We start from the raw sequence: 19157 nt of genomic DNA, 5'->3' as shown, positions 1-19157 counted from the left end.
TCATCGAGGCTCTGTAGGGAATACATAGATCAAACAACAAAACAGTGAAGGGGGTATTTATATCAGAAAAGGGAAGACGAACTTCATCTGATCACTGCTAATTAAGAGGCATGGAGTTTGTCTTCTGGTAGAGAAGATGGATAATAAGAGGCCATGTTGGATGATTAAGTATTGTGATGAAAGATTGTGGTGTGGGCTCTGAGAGGGCTGGTAAATCAAAGAGATGTTAGAGAAGGTCTAGGCTAGGTCATACCAGGCCCTTAAAGGAGTAGTAAGGACTCCATTTGTTGTTCTCAGTAAAATGAGACCTCAAAAGGTTTTTAAACAGGGACCAACAAGCTGACTGATGACTGTTATTTACAATTATCTTTTGACCCAGAAAAATAAAATGAAAACTATAAAAACTATAATAAAGTTTTATACATGGATGGTTAGTTTTTATATCTCATAATTAGTTACCTATCAAACAAATGCATTATTTTTACTATTTCTCAATGGCTTAAACCTTAGAGAAATACTGGATTTAATTTTAATAGCACTATTAAAATAACACAATGTCAAGATCTTTCCTCATATTAGGGACAAAATATTTAAAATAAGTCTCTATAACAATTTGACTTTCCCAAAAGAACCAATTATAAAAATACATAAAATTCAAGATGAAATATTCCATTACAATTGCTGAAAGAATCATAATAATATATTCACAACTGTTTTTGTGATCAATCTTTAAAATATCAGTTTTGAAAGAGTATAAATTACCTCATCAGAATAGGAAACAGTTCTACTCGGTGGGCTGCTTTCACCACTGTATTATCTTCAGAAATGCTAAAATGCACTATCTCTTCCTTAAAGTTTCTGTCTTCAAGCAGTCTTTGTAGGTTTTCCCTTTAAAAATGGAATTTAGCACAAATCATCAGTTAATCAAAAACACTTTTAAAAAATATAATTAATAGAGTGATAAATATATACATAAAAGAAATAGGCATTAAGAATATTTTATATTGTAGCTGACATCCATAAAAGAAAGTCTTTACACAAATACTTTCCAAAATGGCAAGTTTCAAATTTTAAAAGGTAAGAGGGATCATAGTGAAAGTCAAAGTGGCTCAGCCGTGTCTTGACTCGTTGTGACCCCATAGACTGTGTGGTCCCTGGAATTCTCCAGGCCAGAATACTGGAGTGGGAAGCCTTTCCCTTCTCCAGGGGATCTTCCCAACCCAGGGATCAAACCCTGGTCTCCCGCACTGCAGCGGGTTCTTTACCAGCCAAGCCACAAAGGAAGCCCAAGAGGGATCATAAGGGGTTATTCAATAATTCAGCTGTTTAAAAAAGCATAATATGAAAGCCTTCTTCAGTTCTTGGAGCGTAATTACGATGATTCCTTAAGTAATCACCAAGATTTTAATGCCATCATATAAGCAGGAAGAAATGACATAACCTTCTCAACACATATTTTTCAATCAATATTCTCTCTCCTACCTTATTACCTATGAAGAAGCACTCTTAACAAATATACTTCTAGTTTTCATGTTTTACCTGAAAATAGCACTATGATTACCTTAGAAAAGAGGGTAATTTCCTGGGGCCTTTAAAAAATTACTTTATAAGAGACTCTCTGGTAAAAAGAGTAAAACTAGCCCCCTAAACAGCATTTCTTTAGCTTCAAATAACTTACCTGTAAGGGAGAATATGTGGATGTTTATACGTCATTATGCAATCCAGTGTTATTTTCTGTACCATCTGATCCTGATGTAGCAACAACTAGGAATGGTATTTTATAAAATAAATTAATGAAGTCAGATATACACTGCCATCAGACAGTAATTTACTTTTACTAATTTGCTAAATTAAAATTCTTAGAATCTAAATTTTTAGGTGTGGGTTAAAGATGATTCATGACAATAGCTTTACATTGTCCTGGAGGTAACGGAAGATGAACAGAATGCACGCAGAGAACAAAACAAAAACACAACTCTGACACCTGCGTCCCACATGCCAGACTCTCAGCTCTGTCTCTTGGCCAAGGCCAGTTCCCTACACGACTTCAGGTTGACACCAACTGGATTGGTCCTGTAATGAGGGAAAGCTCTTTGCTGGTAACCACAGTCAGTAAGATGCCAGGAAAGACCCAGCTCTGAGGCCTCTCTGATCAGTCCAGATTTTTGCTTCCTGTCGACAACTCAGAGTTTGGACTTCTGATTCTATAAACAAGTTATATCTGAATTACAGACAAATAAGGATAAATTCTGCCAAAATAGTGTTACATTTAAAAAACCTCCAAGTGAAAAGAGAAAATCTTATTTCCCCAGATGGCTTAGAATGACATCCCATGCTTACTCTGCTTGTCACATCAGTTTTTTCCTTCTGCAACCGTTTCTGGAATCCAAGCTCGTATACTATAACCGCAGTGGACTACTACTGCACCTGCTTTCATTCAGTCTACCGGACCCTGAAACGCGAGGGCTCGCCTAGCAGTGAAAAGCAGCAGCTCTCTTGGCACAAACCCTTACTCCCTTCTAAAACCTAATTCTCATGAGACAACCAACACTTTGCTACACCCACTGTTAACACAGCCAATCAATTTTAGTCACCCTTAATTTCTTTAAAATCCACTAAATCAGTACTGTCTAAAACTGTTCCTCAAGGTATAGACAGTATCTGTTAGTTAAAAAATATATACTTAAAATGTAGAAATCAGCCCTAGTCAACAATTACTGAAAACCTACAAGTTACTTGGGTAAAGAAAATGGTAGAGAAAAGTTCACAACTAACTACAGTGACAAGAATTAATTTTACTTACCTGAAGATACAGCTCGTATAATTTGGATTCTAGATATAAGGCTCGTGGATTTGAAAACTTAGAGAAAACTTGCAAATGAGCAATTAATTGCCTAAAATGCAAAAAACAAACAAACAAAAGATACAGAGAGACAAACAGAAAAAAGAAAAACCAGAAGTAAAAACAGACATTATTTTCTGAAGATGACAGTATCTACCAGTTTTCTCTGACAAGTACTCTAAACATCTCAAATACAGTTTCACTGTTAATTACACTAGCAAGTTTTAACTACTTGAATTTAGGAAATCATTCTCCAGAAATTCCAAATCTCAGGCAGGCCTTTCCCTGAAATTCAGGCTCCCAACCTCAGAAAATCATTTAGGATGTGCTTAGAATGGTTTAAATGAAGCCAAATATAGAAAGAAAGTAATCAAAACACTTTAACATACTCCAAAACTGAACACAGATGATTTTGGGAATGATCCTTTTTTTTCTGTCTAGTTTTTACACAGTAGACAGAAAAGTGGAACATACTACACTTCCTCACTTTCATATAACAAAAAAACTGATGTCAGGCAACAGAGGTCCAAGTTTGGATAACCATGGCTCTTGCTTACCAAGAAACAGAAAGATAGAACAATCTTCTGTGGTTGGAATTTAAATTTGAAGATGGGGTTTCCTTCAAATAAATGGTACCATCAAAACAGAATGAGCAGAGAGCTTCCACTGCGTTTACATGTTCAACTTCCTAATACTTAAGACTCTGTGAAGCTTTAAAAACACTTGAGAAAACCGTTTTCTCTCTGTGTATAATTTAAAAGAGGTATTAAAACTTAAAAAAAAAAAAACCCAAAACTCTGAATGAATAAATTAAGATCCAGAGTGGTATCATTTGCCTCTTTCAAGAGCCTAAGCAGGGAGAAGTGAAGAGAGTGGAACCCAAGCCGAATGAGTGGTTCTGCCATTGTGAGCCGCTGACTCTGGGGAGAGCCACAGAATGTTTCAGCGACTCATTCCTCATCTCAGCAAAGAGCAAGACTTCCAGCTATTCTGCAGGAGTGAATGAAAGAAAACAAGCTGTGGCACTTCAGTTCCTAAGAGCTTAGTGAACAACGCAATTCTTTGTTCTTAGGCAAAAAGAAACACAAAAAAAGCAAAACTGAAAGTCTTACTAGTTAATATAGAGAAAAACAGCTGGAAATTATGACCTCTTTAGACACTGTAGAAAAACAGGGGTAAGGGAAGCACTATTATAATATTTAGCCTAAATGCCTGTGATGATTAGTCTTACGTGTCAATCTAAGTTACTGTCCCAGTTATATAACAAAACACTAATTTAGGTGTTGTGAAAATATTTTTGTACATGTGGTTAACATCCACACCCAGTGGACTTTAAATAAAGGAGATGACCCTTAATAATGTGGGTGGGCCTCATCGAGTCAACTGAAAGCTGAAGAATATAAACTGATGTTTCCCAGAAAAGGAATTCTGCCATAAGGCTGTCACATAGAAATCCTACCCTATGAATTTCACGTTTAAGACTACAGCAGCAAATCCTGCCCCAGTTTCCAGCCTGCACAACAAATTCTCTGGTAAGCTTTGACTGATACAATGTCCCTGGAATTACTTATCACTGAGCCTTTGCAGTTTTACAAAACAGATTTTAAAATCTACTGAAACATACATTCCTTTCCTCAACATTTACTAAGTATTTTTTATGTGCCATGTAGCCTTCAAGAGACAAACAGAAATTAATTTACAGGTTCCCATTAAATACCTACCAGTGAGGGGTGTGTTCCATGGGTCAATAAAACTGGACTATGAATATACTGAGATGGCCCCCAGAAGAAAGTGATTATCCATTTACTTAAACTTTCAATGATGGTGAATACTAGCAACATTCTAGGTTTGGCTACAGGGGGCAGGGAAATTAATCAAGACATGGAACCTGTCTTTAAAGAGCTTTAAATTTACATGGAAGATTTATTTTTAAAATATTAATATCCAAGGTAAGGAACAGCATCTGATCAGAGGAGCTGTTATCAAAGTTTGAAGGTGGGTAGACAACTAAATAAATTCCAGTTTAAAAGACAGGAAGAGTTTCATTGAAGAGTCAATGTGAGAACTGGGCCTTGAAGTTATGACTAGAATTTCCCTTGGCAGCAATGAGGAAAGGGCACTGCAAAAAGAATGCTACAGCAAAGGTCCAAGGATAAGACAAAAGATGCATGAGTGCCTGAGTAGCTTATTCATTCACTCAGCAAACAAATATTAGGACAAACCTTTGGCCAGCTGTTACGCTGAAGCATACAAAGACAAACACAGCAATCTCTGTCTTAAGGGAAGCAGTAGGCAATAGGCAGGAGCAGAGGGTGGGCCGTGACCCTTCTCGCCCCTGTGTTTCATATACTATCTCCATCAGCCAGCAAGTCCTTCTGGGGCTGGTACACTTGTTTTTCAGCTTCAAAGCTGATCTCCTCTTTGTAAAAGTCTTCCCTTTGTGGTAGAATTATTATTTTTTTTTTTAACTGTGCTCCTGTAACTTCTTTTAAAACATTTCTTCTATTAAAATATTTCACTAGGCATTAGATTGCTTCCAGCTCTGCAGAGGCTGAAGACCGTTCATCTCTGTGGCTCTGCACTTGGCAGAAGAACCTCAATCCAGCTGCTGAATGACGGGCTAACAGATGACTCACGGGAAAGTCTCAACAAGCGGGCACGTGGGACTGAGACGCAGAGTGTTACAGCCACACAGCAGCACCGTCTGGTGAATCCCTGACACCTCAACTCAGACAATCTTTAAGTAAGCTGAAAGCACAGGCCCTTCATTTTTCTAAGATTTCTAACAGTTTCGGTAAATGAATAATCCAGAGAGCCAGAAAGAGAATACAACAGCATGAAAAAGCGAAGAAAGTCAGAAGTAATCAAGACAGAAGTCAAAAGACAAAGTTGAGAGCGCTGACGCCCTTATTTATAAGAGAAAAGATGTTCCATTCTGTGTTCCCCAAGCACACAAACATAATGTCCCAGTGCTATGAATGTGAACGGCAAAGGTCAAGGCCATTTAACTGCTACAGGCCCCAGGGCTCTCATCTATAAAAAGGTGCTATGAGCAGATGATTCCAAAGTCCCTCAACTCTAACACACTGCAGCTAAAAAATAAGCAGGCAAAGAAAAAAAACTCAGAACACTGGCAGTTTTCTTTAGGCTGTAAAAGAAAATCCTGGGAAGATGCAGCAGTTTGGTAAATAATTATCTGAGCAATTTCATCTCATTCCTGGCTATGTCACAGGCGGTCACACGAGGTCTCCTCCTGCCCCGCCCGGAGCCCTGGACCCGTAATCTTTCAGCAATGCTCCACCTACTTTGCCGCGGCTCTTCTTGTCTTTTTCTTCTGTGACGGTTCCTCCTGGGGCCCCAGCTCTTCCTCCAACTCTTCATCATCTCTGGCGGCAGTTTCCTCTTCTGCTTCCTCCACCACCAGCCCTCTGCCTTTTCTTCGCAGATCCTGGGTTGGTGCAACCTGCAGATCTGCTGGGTAATACTCATTGCTACAGTGGAAAGAGAGTGATATGAGACAGATATCCTAAATGCTCCTGACAGATGTGTGCTCCCAGTTCCTAGACTCACACACAGAAGAAACGCCAGAGGCCCCTTAGTAGAGGTCTTCTACAACATTTAACGTCAGCCTCTCTTAAGGACCTTATTTGACAAGTCAATCACTAACTGCAGGAGAGAGCCCACTTCATTGCTACACTGTTGAGAATAACCGAAATGTCTATTTTGGACTAAGCTAAAATTGTCTCTGGACAGTTCAGTTGTGGTTCCCTGTCTCTGGAACCACAACTCGGGGAGGAGTGCGAAGGGGCAGATTACATTACAGTATTTAGACCAGGCCGTATGTGTATCCCAGATACACTGTTTTGAGGATGTCCTTTCAAAAAGAAATGTCACAACAAATTCCAGTCCTCCAGGTATGGCCTGGTAAGACCGGGGTGGAGGGGGACGGGGACTATCAATTCTGTTGCCTTTGAGGGAAGTCATAATATGACACAGACTCAAATGGAATATCCAGCAATGAAAATGAGTAATGCTTCATGTTTTGGCTCCTCTAAGCTTGTGCTGTTGGTACTCATATGGGTTCTTACTGAATTCCATCCCGTAAATTTTGGTCCACTGTTGTAGGTAACTAATACTACCTTGAAGGCTACTGCTCAGTACATTACTTTTGGGTCACTTTGGTTCATTCATCTAACAATTATTACTATGTTGTCTATTCTCTGCATGACGTTGGGTTATAGATGTGAGGAAACTGATCAGACTGACTTTAAAGTCCTCACTCAAAAATATACTGACACATGTTTGAGGATAGCATCCTACAGACACACCTTAAAAAAATATACTACAGGTTAATGCACTACACCACGCCTGGAGGGTTGAGACACTACCATGCTCAATGCTGTATTCTTAGCTAGCAGGGTCTTCCCCTTATTAAATTAAAAAAAAAATGAATGAATGAATGAAATGAACAAAGTTGCTCTGTCCTTTACAAACTGTACCATCACTATTTAAAAATATCTGTATTATACTCTCAACGCTCAATTAACCAAATGACGTATTTTTAACCTTTACCTCCAAGCACAGCATGCTCGCTCATTCATTTACTAAATAAGATAATTCATACAAAGCACTTATAAGAGTGTCTAAGCCACAGCAAGTAGTCATTATATGTCACCTATTATTAAGATACTGTTTCTACTGTTAGTCATTCATTCCTACTGCTGGTTTGGGGCTTCTTAGAAAATGTTTACAAGGAATTCACAGTTAGTACTAATATCAAATTATTTGAAACATATTTAGAAGTGTAAATGTATAACCCCCCAAAAGTAAAAGCCCATAATGTATTTCAAAGCCAGACTTAAAGGTGACTCTTGGGTTTTCCATTAGTTTGGATTATCTACCAAGATATTGGTTACAGGCAGTTAAGTGCCAATTAATCTTAAAACATTTTTTTAAAATTGTATCTTTTTAGTCATTGTCTTTTTAAACTCAGAGACTCACTTCCTACTACAGCCTCCTCTCCATCTCCACCCCCACAGTACCTAGTCCTACTAGAGGTAGATATTTACATGAGGCTAAGAAAAACTTAAAAACAACTGATAAAATATTACTTTACATGATCTTCAAAACAAGGATGTCACTGTTCTCATTCTAGAAATTAAAGCCCAAAGAGTGAAAAAGAGAAAATCATTACCCTACTACCGCCGTATCTATTGACCTGTGTGCACCTTTGCTTGTAACCTTTCCCAGAATGAATTATTCATGCAAACCTTTTTATTTACGCATGGGATCCTTTCTCCTCTTGCCTATTCAAAGACAGGGCTCTGGCGACCTCACCCCTCTGGCGTCCTCACCCCCTCTGGCGTGACTAACTCCCCCTCCCTTCTGGCTCACTCACACCAGCATTACGTACACAGAGACTGTCTAGGCTGGACAGCAACGCCGCTAAAGGCCCCTTCCATTCCCACACGGCCTATGCCTGCTTGCCTTCTACAAGAACTGCCCATACTTGCTGTGTCCATTTTACTTCTCCATTTTCTCTTAAGCCCATTTTAATCATACTTTCATCCCTATCAGATTAACCAAAACAACTCTTGTTAAGGTCAATTCTGAAGACAAATCAATTCTTATTCTTCATCTAATTGATGTCTTAGAGATCTGATTCCACTGATTACTTTAAGGAATACTGAGTGGTCTTAGTTCTTCTATTACTCTTTCCTGGCCTCCTTCGCTGGTTCCTTAACCTCTGTTGCAATTGGTCCTTGGAAACCTTTTCTCCCTACATTTACACTCCAGGTGTGACTTCACTCCCTATCTCATAATGTTAAAATCCACCCATATACTGATGAGTCTCAAATTTAATATCTTAAAACCAAATCTTTCCTTTGAACTTTAAACTCCACATTCAACTTGAAATCTCTATTTAGATGTCTGTTTAGTATCCCAAACTTAATATGTCTTTTAAAAAAACCGAACAAAACAACTCTCGATCTTCCCCACAAATTGGTAAACTTCTGCATTTCTTCCAATCTCAGTCAATGGTTAACATTCTTCTTCCAGTTGCTCAGGTCCCAAAAAACCTTATAGATATCCTTAATTTCTCCTTTTTTTCCTTCCTGCATACCCCCCACCACTCACAACCCCCATCCTACATGTAATGTTAGCAAGTGCCTCAGGTTAATCTAGTCGCAATTCTTCAAAAACGTATCTTTTAAAATTGAAACCTGAGAAGTGTCCAGAATTCACCTACTTCTCACCGTCTGCATTACTCCCACTGTGGTCACGCCACCATCATTTCTTGCACAGATTTTTGCCATCTCCTCCCAACTCTCCTCCCCAGCCCCTCTGCTCTCTCACTTCTGTCCCACAGTCCATTCTCAAAGCAGAAGCCAGAAAAATTCTAGAGAAAACTTTAGTTGTGTAACCCTTGTTTAACCTTCCCAAAGGTTTTCTATTTCACTGACAATAAAAACCAAAGTCTTGACTGTCACTTCAAAGCCCCTACACAAATTCATTCTCCTGTTAAATTTTTTGCTCTCACCTCCAACTACTTTCTTCCTGGATCACCCTGCTGTTCCTTGAAAAGGCTGGCAGGCTGTGGTCTGAGGCCTGCCTAACCCAACTCTACACCATTTTCCCATGTAACAAAATGATAATGGAAAATTTACCTTTGACTGACTAGTACTGTTCTATATTCCGCACCCCTTATCTTTAGCGTTTTAAAGCAATCTGACTCTCACAGAGGATATCTAGTCAAAGTAAAACAGTGCTCCAGGAAGTTCTTGTTATTCTTTGAGAGCACATTCCTCAGCATCATGAGAAACATTCAAGAGCTTTGAAACAGAGTGGTTGGGGTTGAGTTACCTGAAAGTACCTTTAAGCCCGAGGCAGGCAAAAAACAATGAACAATGGGGCCAGAAATCACAAGGCCATTGTGCACTGATCTAAGTCAGTATGGCCTTTCTTACTTTGCAACCTGGAATTTTTTATTAACACCATTTATGAGCTGGTTAGATTTTGATTCATGTAAGAACAAGTGAACAAAACTAGTTTATTTGTTACCCATAGAGCCAGTGCTTTAGAGATATGCTAGTGATTTGAAAAGATGACAGACGTAAGAACTCAGCCAATCTGGGAATTTCACTTTGTACCTTCTCTTCCTCACACCCTACTAGGGACACATTCCTAGGAAAGAACACTTACTTGATAAATCTCAAGAAAAGAGGGGAAAGTTCCCTGGACCGCGGCTCCACCCTTTCTGGGAACTTCACCAGAGCGCGCCAGAGCAGAAAACGAAAATTGGTGTGGTCCAGTCTTTCCTGAAGGTCAGTTTTCAATGTCAACTGCTTGTGATAAAGAGCTCCAACGTTTCCTTCCTGAGTCTGCTCCCAATTTGCATCTCCAATAGACTTCTCCTCATCTCCTGTGTCATTCTGCAATTCTCTCTCTGAAAGAAAAAACTTCATCATAACCACTAGAGAAATGTTACTAATAACATCTGCTCTATGTATGTCTTCCAGTGGGGGATTTCCTTCTCTAGTAATACAAGCAAACAATAAACCGTATCCAAAGGTTACTAAAGATAATATATTTCTTATTCTGCTTCCCAATTTCATGTGTAATTAAGCAAAAGAAATGAGAGAATTCCCTGGCTGTCTAATGATCAGGACTCTGCCCTTCCACTACAGGGGGAACAGGTTCAGCCCCTGGTTCAGGAATGAAGATCTTGCAAGCCTCACAGCATAGCCAAAAAATAATTAAAATAAACAATCAATCCCCCCGCTCCTCAGTTCTCTCCTTTAAATTCCTTTACATACCAGCATGTGTAGCTGCTTTTTCTAGATGCTCATAGTAGACTTTCCAAAACTGCTTATTTTCCATTTCATGTGCATGAGAACTAAAGTAAAGATCATAAAACAGATATGTGGTATAGGTCTTATTTTGAGAGATCTCATAGGAAAAAAAAAGTAAAAAAGGATATAATTAAAATATTAAGTTATCCTTGAATGTGGGTCATAAGCAACTTTTGTACTTCTTATTTTTCAAAATGCTTGCACTACTTAGAACTAACAGGGTTTTGAGAGGGCACACATAGTATTTCCAATCTGACAAAAAGTCAGAGTAGACCACCTGAAGACAAATGCCTACAAAAGAATAGATTTCTACAAAACAAAATATGCATTTTTCATGTGATTATGACAGTCCTCTTTGGAATTAAAGGGTTTTGGATACTAGATAGTGAAGGTTTTAAGAAGTCCTTATTTTTAAATTAAAGTTTGGCTCAATGATTTAATATATATATAAATAAAATTATGTAATTGTTATAATATCTACTTTTATTATTATAATTTTACTGTTACTATAAAAAAATTCAGTAATACAGACATGCAACATAAAGGAAAAAGAGAAAGTTCCTCAAAGTGATTTCAAAGCACAGAGAAACATATATAAAACACTTGACTTGTCAAACATCTGGTATCAGATAGAATAATTAATGTTTATCTTTTTCACCTTGTCCCACAAGTTACCTTGTCTTTAAGGTAACTATAAATACTATACACATCCAATCATTTAAATCACACCCTGGAGTATAATACTGGCTCCATCATTCTGCAGTCAGGAAAGCACAGCAGCTTATGCATTTCACCCAGGCTTACCTTATGAGTTCAATAACAGGATCCCAGAGAGCACTGAAGTTTACATACAACATGCCTAGTAAATAACGAAGTGGCACCTGCAATCATAGAGAACAAGTTCAGATCAGCATCAAAATGCATATATCCTGACTTAGGACAACCTGAGGTTTGGAAGGAAGCTTGTGTTTTAAGAAAAAAACTTCTAGGTACCAATTCAGATTTCAGTTACAGTAATTTTCCTCCTCTCCCCAAAATGTCACTGGCTATTCAACAGAAAAGAATCACTAAAGCAAACATAGTATTCTAACCCACTCCAGATGTTTATGCAGGAAGAATGTATCTGAATAAACAGATTTGACTCATGATTAAACTCGCTCCTAACCTGACAAGACAAAACGTGAACAGTAAGCAGGAAAGTACAGGTGCCTTAGAACCCAGCACAGTACTCTGTGAGTGGCAGCTGAGGCTTCTTGAGCAGATACGCGAGTTCTTAAGACTATACATCAAGAGTTTAGTTCAGAAGATCTAAAGTCTTCTCGGTCCCTTTTTGAATGACAACCACTGTCACCAGCATCCCCATGTGCTCAGGAAGCATCATGCAACACAGTAGTTTCATTGTTATTTCACTGTATCTCTTATGCAGCAGAACCCTTTTCCAAGTGAAACATAACATAGGACATACAAAACAAGAACAGAACTGCTCTGATAGAAACAGGAATGCCTCCACTTGGCCTTCTTCCCAAAGGGATCATGATATATCATCAAGGGTCATGGACAGAAAATGCCTCATAGAACAGGTAGAGTGCGGACGTCCTGCTGCACTGAAAAAATCTGGAGGAGAGTTGCTCTTCAGTCGCTAAGTTGTGTCCAACTCTCTGCAACTCCATGAATTGCAGCACACCAGGCTTCCCTGTCCTTCACTATCTCCTGGAGTTTACTCAAACTCATGACCATTGAGTTGGTGATGCCATCCAACCAAGAGCCTCGCAAGTCTTCTCCAGCACCACAATTTGAAAGCATCAATTCTTGGTATGTGGCTGTTAACTTGACCTTGCTGCTCCTGTGGCCACCGACACATCTATGTACTTAGTCGCTCAGTCGTGTCCGACTCTTTGCGACCCCATGGACTGTAGCCCACCAGGCTCCTCTGTCCATGGGGATTCTCCAGGCAAGAATACTGGAGTGGGTTGCCATGCCCTCCTCCAGGGGATATTCCCAACCCAGGGATCGAACCCAGGTCTCCTACATTGCAGGCGGACTGTTTACCGTCTGAGCCACCAGGGAAGCTCCCTTATTCTCACATACTATACACATACTCAGGAGAAGGGAGGATAATAGACTATTGTTACTATTGAAAAGGCTGCAGTCATTTAACTCAAAACACTGAACAGAGCTAGGAATTTAATTAAATTTTTTTTTTTTAATTCTCTCCACTTTTTTTTGAAGATTATTTGGTATACTTCCCTTTTATTAAAAAAAAAAAAAGCTAGCTAGGCAGATCTTAAAGTATAAATAATAAAAAAAAAAGTATTTTACCTCCTGCAACGGCCCATCAGGGACTACAGACTGCACTACATCATGCCTGAGTTTCCTCAAATGAAGAAGCTTCTCTCTGTAGTCGTTCACCGTGGCTGGCACGAGTTCCGCCTGGCGCAGGATAGCAAACACAGACTGACGCTCTGCAAGTCCATCCTCCTGAACAACCACAGGAAACCAAGAGGAAGGTCAGAGCTTTTATTTTTCCAAAAAGAGTATCAAATGTGTGCAGAAGTCTAAAAGATAAAAACTGGCATATATTAATGTTTTAAATTAAATAAGTAACACAATTTTGGAGTAAATGATTCTTTCTTCTTCACACTACTTACTTTTTGGTCAGTAATTTATGTTTAAGGTCCAGCACAGGCATGACAAGTAAAAAATCTCTAGACTGGCAACATTTGTCAAAATAAAGCAAATGTATATATACTTTCACTGTACAATTCTACTTCTGGAAGCAGTCATTTGCATCACTGTACAGATATCTGTGCAAGAATGTATACAGCTGTATTATTGGAAATGATTAAAAGTACCAATAACCCACCTAAGCATCCACCGAGACAGAACTGGTTAAATATAACATTTTAAACCGCGGGGCAGTGTTCAAACTTCAAAAGAAATGAGGTAAGGCTGGAGGAACTGGTATGGAAATTCCTGCATGACACCATTTGTTTAAATTATATAAGTATGTACTAAATTATATACGTATGTACAAAAAATCTAACAGTCACCAAGTAACTGGATTTTCAGTGACGGCCTTACTGAAGGGATGGAAAAAAGAATTACAATTTTCTTTCTTCAAATTTTGTGATAGATATTTACATAGTATTTTAATTTTCTGCAAAATTAATTTTAGGAAAAATATATCATATTACATTTTTTTTTGTTATCCAAAACGAACAGTTAAAATACCTCCATTAATTCCGGAAGCCGAACCTCAAAGTGGTTTAGGATCCTTATTGTCAAAAGTCGAATCTACAGAAATTAAAAGGCATGTTTCAAACTCCAAAGTTGAAACGCAAGAAGAAACTGATAGAGTAAATGACAGCTAGAGTTAAGTTTCATGGGATTATAAACAATATACCTACCACCTGTCAAGAGTAATACATGTTTATTCTATCTCTTATTTCATATTCTAACACCAACCAACACCTTACTCAAATGGTCCATGGGACAATTAATGACCAGACTAGACTGAGAAGATAATGAAACCATAAAACCATGTTGTTTCTTTGAACTATGATACTATAAGCATCTTGTAAGTGCAAAGATTCTGACTGAACTTCTAATTCCACTGAAATTAGTGATCCTTATTTACAAATAACATGTTCAGGTATTTCTACACACCTGAATGAGCAGCAGAATTACCTAGAAGTCTTTGAAAAATCATGTAGATATTTTACTTCCACTCTATGCCTGATGAATCAGAACCTGGGGCTGTGGGGACCCAGAATCTGTATTTTAAGTAAGCTCCCCAATTAATCCTGCTGTAATCAGCTTGTAGGTCAGTGTTTAGGAAGTATGGGTTTAAACAGAAACCACCTCAAAGCCCCATTTTCTGATTGAGGAGCTCTGACAACCCCTGGCAATACAAATAAAAACAAAAGATGAGAGGCAGAGAATACACCACAGAATCACAGTACCTTGGATATACCAGTTGAAATGTTTGCTTGTAACTTGGGAAATAATTCCATTAAAGCCTCCTCTGAAAGTGGCCCCCTGCAGCCACATAAGGATAATCTCTGATAATAGAGATCAGCCAACAGCAAGACAGATGGCTCCAAAGGAAACGTTCTGTAATGAGATATTTATTAGACCCCAACTGTGCCACACATCCCAAAGAAGTCAGGCTATACTAGAAACCACAGAAGATTATCACTGATGACAGAAATGTAAGACAGAACAAGTAAAAGTTATATGTGGACATTTAGCATCACTTAAGACATGAAGAATATGAGGCTCAGCAATAGTCAGTCACACGCTCAAGGACAGACACACAGCCAAGTGGAGGCAGAGACAGGATTATAATACTGTATTGTGACTAAAGTCCAATGCTGTCTTTTCAGCAATAAATGACAATGACATATGAGAGGATATGTAATATTTGTGGGGTGTTTTCCATGTGCCAGGCACTGAGCAGTGAGGGAAGAGGTACAGAGCAGGGGCCGGCACACCAGCTCTGGGGCGGGGTAGTCAGCCCATCCGCATCAGCGAAGGAACCCCGAATAAGCACTTAACCACTGTGTGCTATCCTCCAAGTATCTACTGAGTGTCTGCCATGTACCAGTGACTTTTCCTAGATAAAGCAGGAAACCATGGAAAAAGTCCCTTATTCTAACAGCAGAACGTAGCCCACAAGTAAATAATTAATGGCAGTGGTGAGGACGGTGGACAAAAACAAATTGGGGGAAGGAGGCTGGACTGAGAAGACCAGTGTGGGGGAGAGGGGGAGGGTGAGGAGTGGTCACGGAAGGCAGAACCTGAAGGAAGTCAAGAAGGGAGCTGCAGGACACCTGGAAGAAAAGCATTCCAGGCACAGGGAGCAGCAACGCCAATTCCCAGAGAGGTGTGCCTGCCTACGTGAGCAGAATTGAGGCAGCCACCCCAGCTGGACGGACTGGAGGAGGCGGCGTGACGGGCGACGAGGTCAGAAGCCAGGGCTAAGACTACAGAGCCCCAAGGAACACACGAGGACTGTGGGCGCCACCCCGCGGGAGCTGGGTGCCACGCGAGCAGGGTTCCTCAGCAGTGGCTCCGCGGTCACGGGGACCAGGGATTTCGCTGTAGGCCCATCCCATGCGCTGCAGGACGCTCCTCTACCCCCCAGACTCCACTGGCAGCCCCCAGCTGTGACAATTAAAAAGTCTCCAGAAGCACCCCTGGCTGAAATTCAGTGTCAGAGGGTTGTTGGCAAAAGTGACATGTGCTCTCTCAACTGAAAAGAATCGCTGTTGATGGGTACAAAATGGACAGCAGCAGGGCCAGTATGGAAGCAAGGACCCTTGCAGGAAGCTACTGTCGTCACCAGATGAGAGACAGCGGCTCCCACCGGGGCAGCAGCGGGTGCTGCGCACCGAGGATTCCGGATTTCCTTAGGAACACTTTTTGGGTTGTGTTGGGTCTTCACTACTGCATGGGCTTTTCTCTAGTCGCGGATAAGAGGCCTACCCTAGCTGTGGTGCGCAGGCTTCTCACACGGTGGCTGCTCCTGTGGAGGATGGGCCCTAGGGCATGCGGGCTTCAGTAACTGCAGCTCCCAGGCTCCAGAGCACAGGCTCAGTAGCTCTGGCTCATGGGCTGAGCTGCTCCACAGCATCTGGGACATCCCCAAGTCAGGGGCTCAAACCCGTGCCTCCTGTGTTGGCAGGCACATTCTTTATCGCTGATCTACCAGGGAAAGCCCCTGAATTCATTTGACAGCTTTAGTTCTCCCTTTTATAATGTGAACAGTACCTCTGGTTCAGGGAGTTGTGAAGATTACGTTAATTAACATACAGAAAGTACTCAGAATAAATACAATTTGCATAGTTATCACTGCACTCCCGGTTTGATTCAATCTCTAGGAAGGAAATACTGCTATTCTTTTTTGAGAATAAAGTGGAGATGAACTAACTGAATCCAGGCTATTGAGCTGGTAAGTAGTAGATACAAGGTTCAGATCTAGGTTGTCCTGGCTGTGAAGCCTCTGGCTTAACCAATAACCAGCCCACACCCAGCACAGAGGCCTCCACCTACAACCTTTACCACTAGTTTTCACCAACACCCTCCAAACTGGTCCACTCCTGTCAGAGGCTCCCAGGCCTCCAAGGCTACGAGCACCTGCCTGGGAGGCCAGTGGGCCTTCTGCAGGGGACAGACAAATGCTACTCTGTTACGAGTGCCTTTCTGTTTCAAAACCTCCAGGTGCTTCAATTCTTCCCTCCAAAGAACACAGTGTGAGAAGTCTGATGATTTTAAAAAAAAAACACTGGTGGGGGGGCAACACATGTAATATGATAAGTAGGATGATAGCGAATTCTCTCCTTAAAGGAATTTAAGGCAATTCAATTAACAACAGAGACAGGGCTGCCTTGCCCCGATTGTACTATTGCAGTTAAGTCTCCAAACTGGTCTCCTTTATCCTCCTTCAGTCTCTTCTTAATACAGCAGCTGGGATGATCCTGCTTCAGCCTGAGTCACTTCCCTATCAAAGCCCCCCCCCCCGCCCCCATGGCTTCCCCTTTCACTCACGAGTAAAAGCCAAGGTCCTGCGATGGCCAGAGGTCAAACTCTGCCTGCCCCCTAGACCTCTCCTACCACCCACGCCTAGCTCCGCTCAGGGACAGTGGCTCCCTGAGGCTCTAGTCAGGCACCTGCATGGGGCCTCAGCACTCATATCTCCCCCAGGTCCCGACATCCCCATGGCTTACTCCCTCACTGCTTCTGTGACTCTGCTCAAATGTCCCCTTCTTCGTAAGGACTTTCCTAGTTAAAGATCCTATTGTTCCCAACCTCCAGACTCGCCCTATCCCAACTTTCCTACTGTCCAACAGGCTACATATTTTAAAATATGTAGTTGTTTATTTTCTTTAGTATATCTTCTTACTAGTGTGTTAGCGCCATGAAGGCATGGAATTTTGTGTTTCATATACTGTTTCTCCCAGTGCCTAGAATAGGGTCTGGTATATGAGAAAAGCAGTAACTATCTACTGAATGAAGTAAATGAACAAATATATTTTTAAAAGCATGGAGATAAATTGGATTAGACTTTGGAAACAGAAGCAAACTACAAGATTTTCAAATGGCCTGATCTTTAGAAGGGGTGCTAAGTTGAATGGCTCCCAGTAATGGCCCTGTGTTACTACTCAAATCAAAATAAACTTAAGAGATCAAAAACTGAATTGTTTGGTATACAGTGAAGGACCACAAGGGAGTTTGCTAAATGTGTAAAGCTGAGAAAGGTGGTGAAAGAAGCAGAAATGTATATGCTGGAACCACTGTGCAACGTCGTGACTGACATTTAACCCACTACACTCGGTGACACTATAAATTTACATGCACAGTACATACCTTTTACAAAGATGAATCGTCTCTTAAGACTGTATCTGAAATGTTCTCATTTTAACTGAAGTATTTATACCGATAATAAATTTGCTATGTGAATATAGCTCAGGTAAAAAATAGACCCAAGATTTCACAAACACAGAAGCCTTTATATCTTGATTCATCATTAAGCTGAATGGAAGGTATGTCTACTCACAATACTAAGTTCTTCACACGTTCCACAGGAACCAAATGAAGAAGTTCGGAAGATTCTTCCAAACTTAGCAGAGTATTTACAGCTTGACAAAGAACAAATAAGTTTCCTAAAGGCAGAAAAACAGGAGAGACCACATTATTTATTTCTTTGATACAATAACTATCAGACCTCTCATTTATCTACCACTTGGTATTTATAGAGAGTTCCTAAATTAAAGTGAATCTGTGCCTTCTAAAGGATTTTCTGTCAAATGTCAAAATGTAACAGAAAGGAACTGAAAGAGGTTTCAAGTCTTATACTTTAACTTTCTTAAGAGAAAAATATATTCAGAAATAGAGAGTAAAAATGTATGTTCCCTTCAACTGAGATGAGAAAATTCAATGGTTCTGACTGGCATTATCAAAATTAGAACTTTTGAGGAGAACAGACTTAAGACTTTCCAAAAGCTAAGAAATTATCTTTGTATAAAACTTGAGTTGATTTTATGACTCCAATTTATAAGAAATCACATATCTAATGGCTACCATCTATAATCCACTCAATTTATGTTAATTAGATAATCATCTAATCCTAGATCAAAGGTTGGCAAACTATGACCCACAAGTCAGATTTTGTAGGAAGTCTGGTTTTATATGGGCAACAAAATGAGAATACTTTTCCCATTTTTAAAGGGTTGTTTAAAACAACAAATAAACAGAATATGCCACAAAGACTGAAGACTGAATGTGGCCCACAAAGGCTAAAATCTTTACTGTCTGGTCCTTTACACAAAAAAATTGCTGACCTCTGCTCTAGACCTTAGAACAAGGCTATCCAATAGAACTTTCTGCAATGGTAGAAATGCTCTATACTTGTGCCAATGTGCAGTCACAATCCAATATAGCAGTCACTAGCCACACGTGGC

At 40.1% G+C, this 19157-nt stretch overlaps 1 protein-coding gene across 1 annotated transcript in view; it reads right to left on the bottom strand.

Annotated features, from left to right (window-relative positions):
- Window positions 1-19157, bottom strand: part of UTP20 (UTP20 small subunit processome component) — a 90209-nt gene that overhangs the window by 55104 nt on the left and 15948 nt on the right. The window contains exons 15-25 of the mRNA XM_065937618.1: window positions 18254-18359; window positions 14658-14808; window positions 13927-13989; window positions 13015-13173; window positions 11500-11576; window positions 10660-10739; window positions 10046-10289; window positions 6148-6333; window positions 2804-2894; window positions 1679-1764; window positions 763-888 (exon numbers count right to left, since the gene is read on the bottom strand). Coding sequence (XP_065793690.1) covers window positions 763-888; window positions 1679-1764; window positions 2804-2894; window positions 6148-6333; window positions 10046-10289; window positions 10660-10739; window positions 11500-11576; window positions 13015-13173; window positions 13927-13989; window positions 14658-14808; window positions 18254-18359 — 1369 coding nt within the window. The remainder of the gene's footprint in view (window positions 1-762; window positions 889-1678; window positions 1765-2803; window positions 2895-6147; window positions 6334-10045; window positions 10290-10659; window positions 10740-11499; window positions 11577-13014; window positions 13174-13926; window positions 13990-14657; window positions 14809-18253; window positions 18360-19157) is intronic.

Source organism: Muntiacus reevesi, chromosome 1 (genome assembly GCF_963930625.1).
Source record: "Muntiacus reevesi chromosome 1, mMunRee1.1, whole genome shotgun sequence".
NCBI classification, from domain to species: Eukaryota; Metazoa; Chordata; class Mammalia; order Artiodactyla; family Cervidae; genus Muntiacus; species Muntiacus reevesi.
The sequence above is the reverse complement of the archived record's forward strand: the minus strand, read 5'-3'. Positions and strand labels throughout refer to the sequence as shown.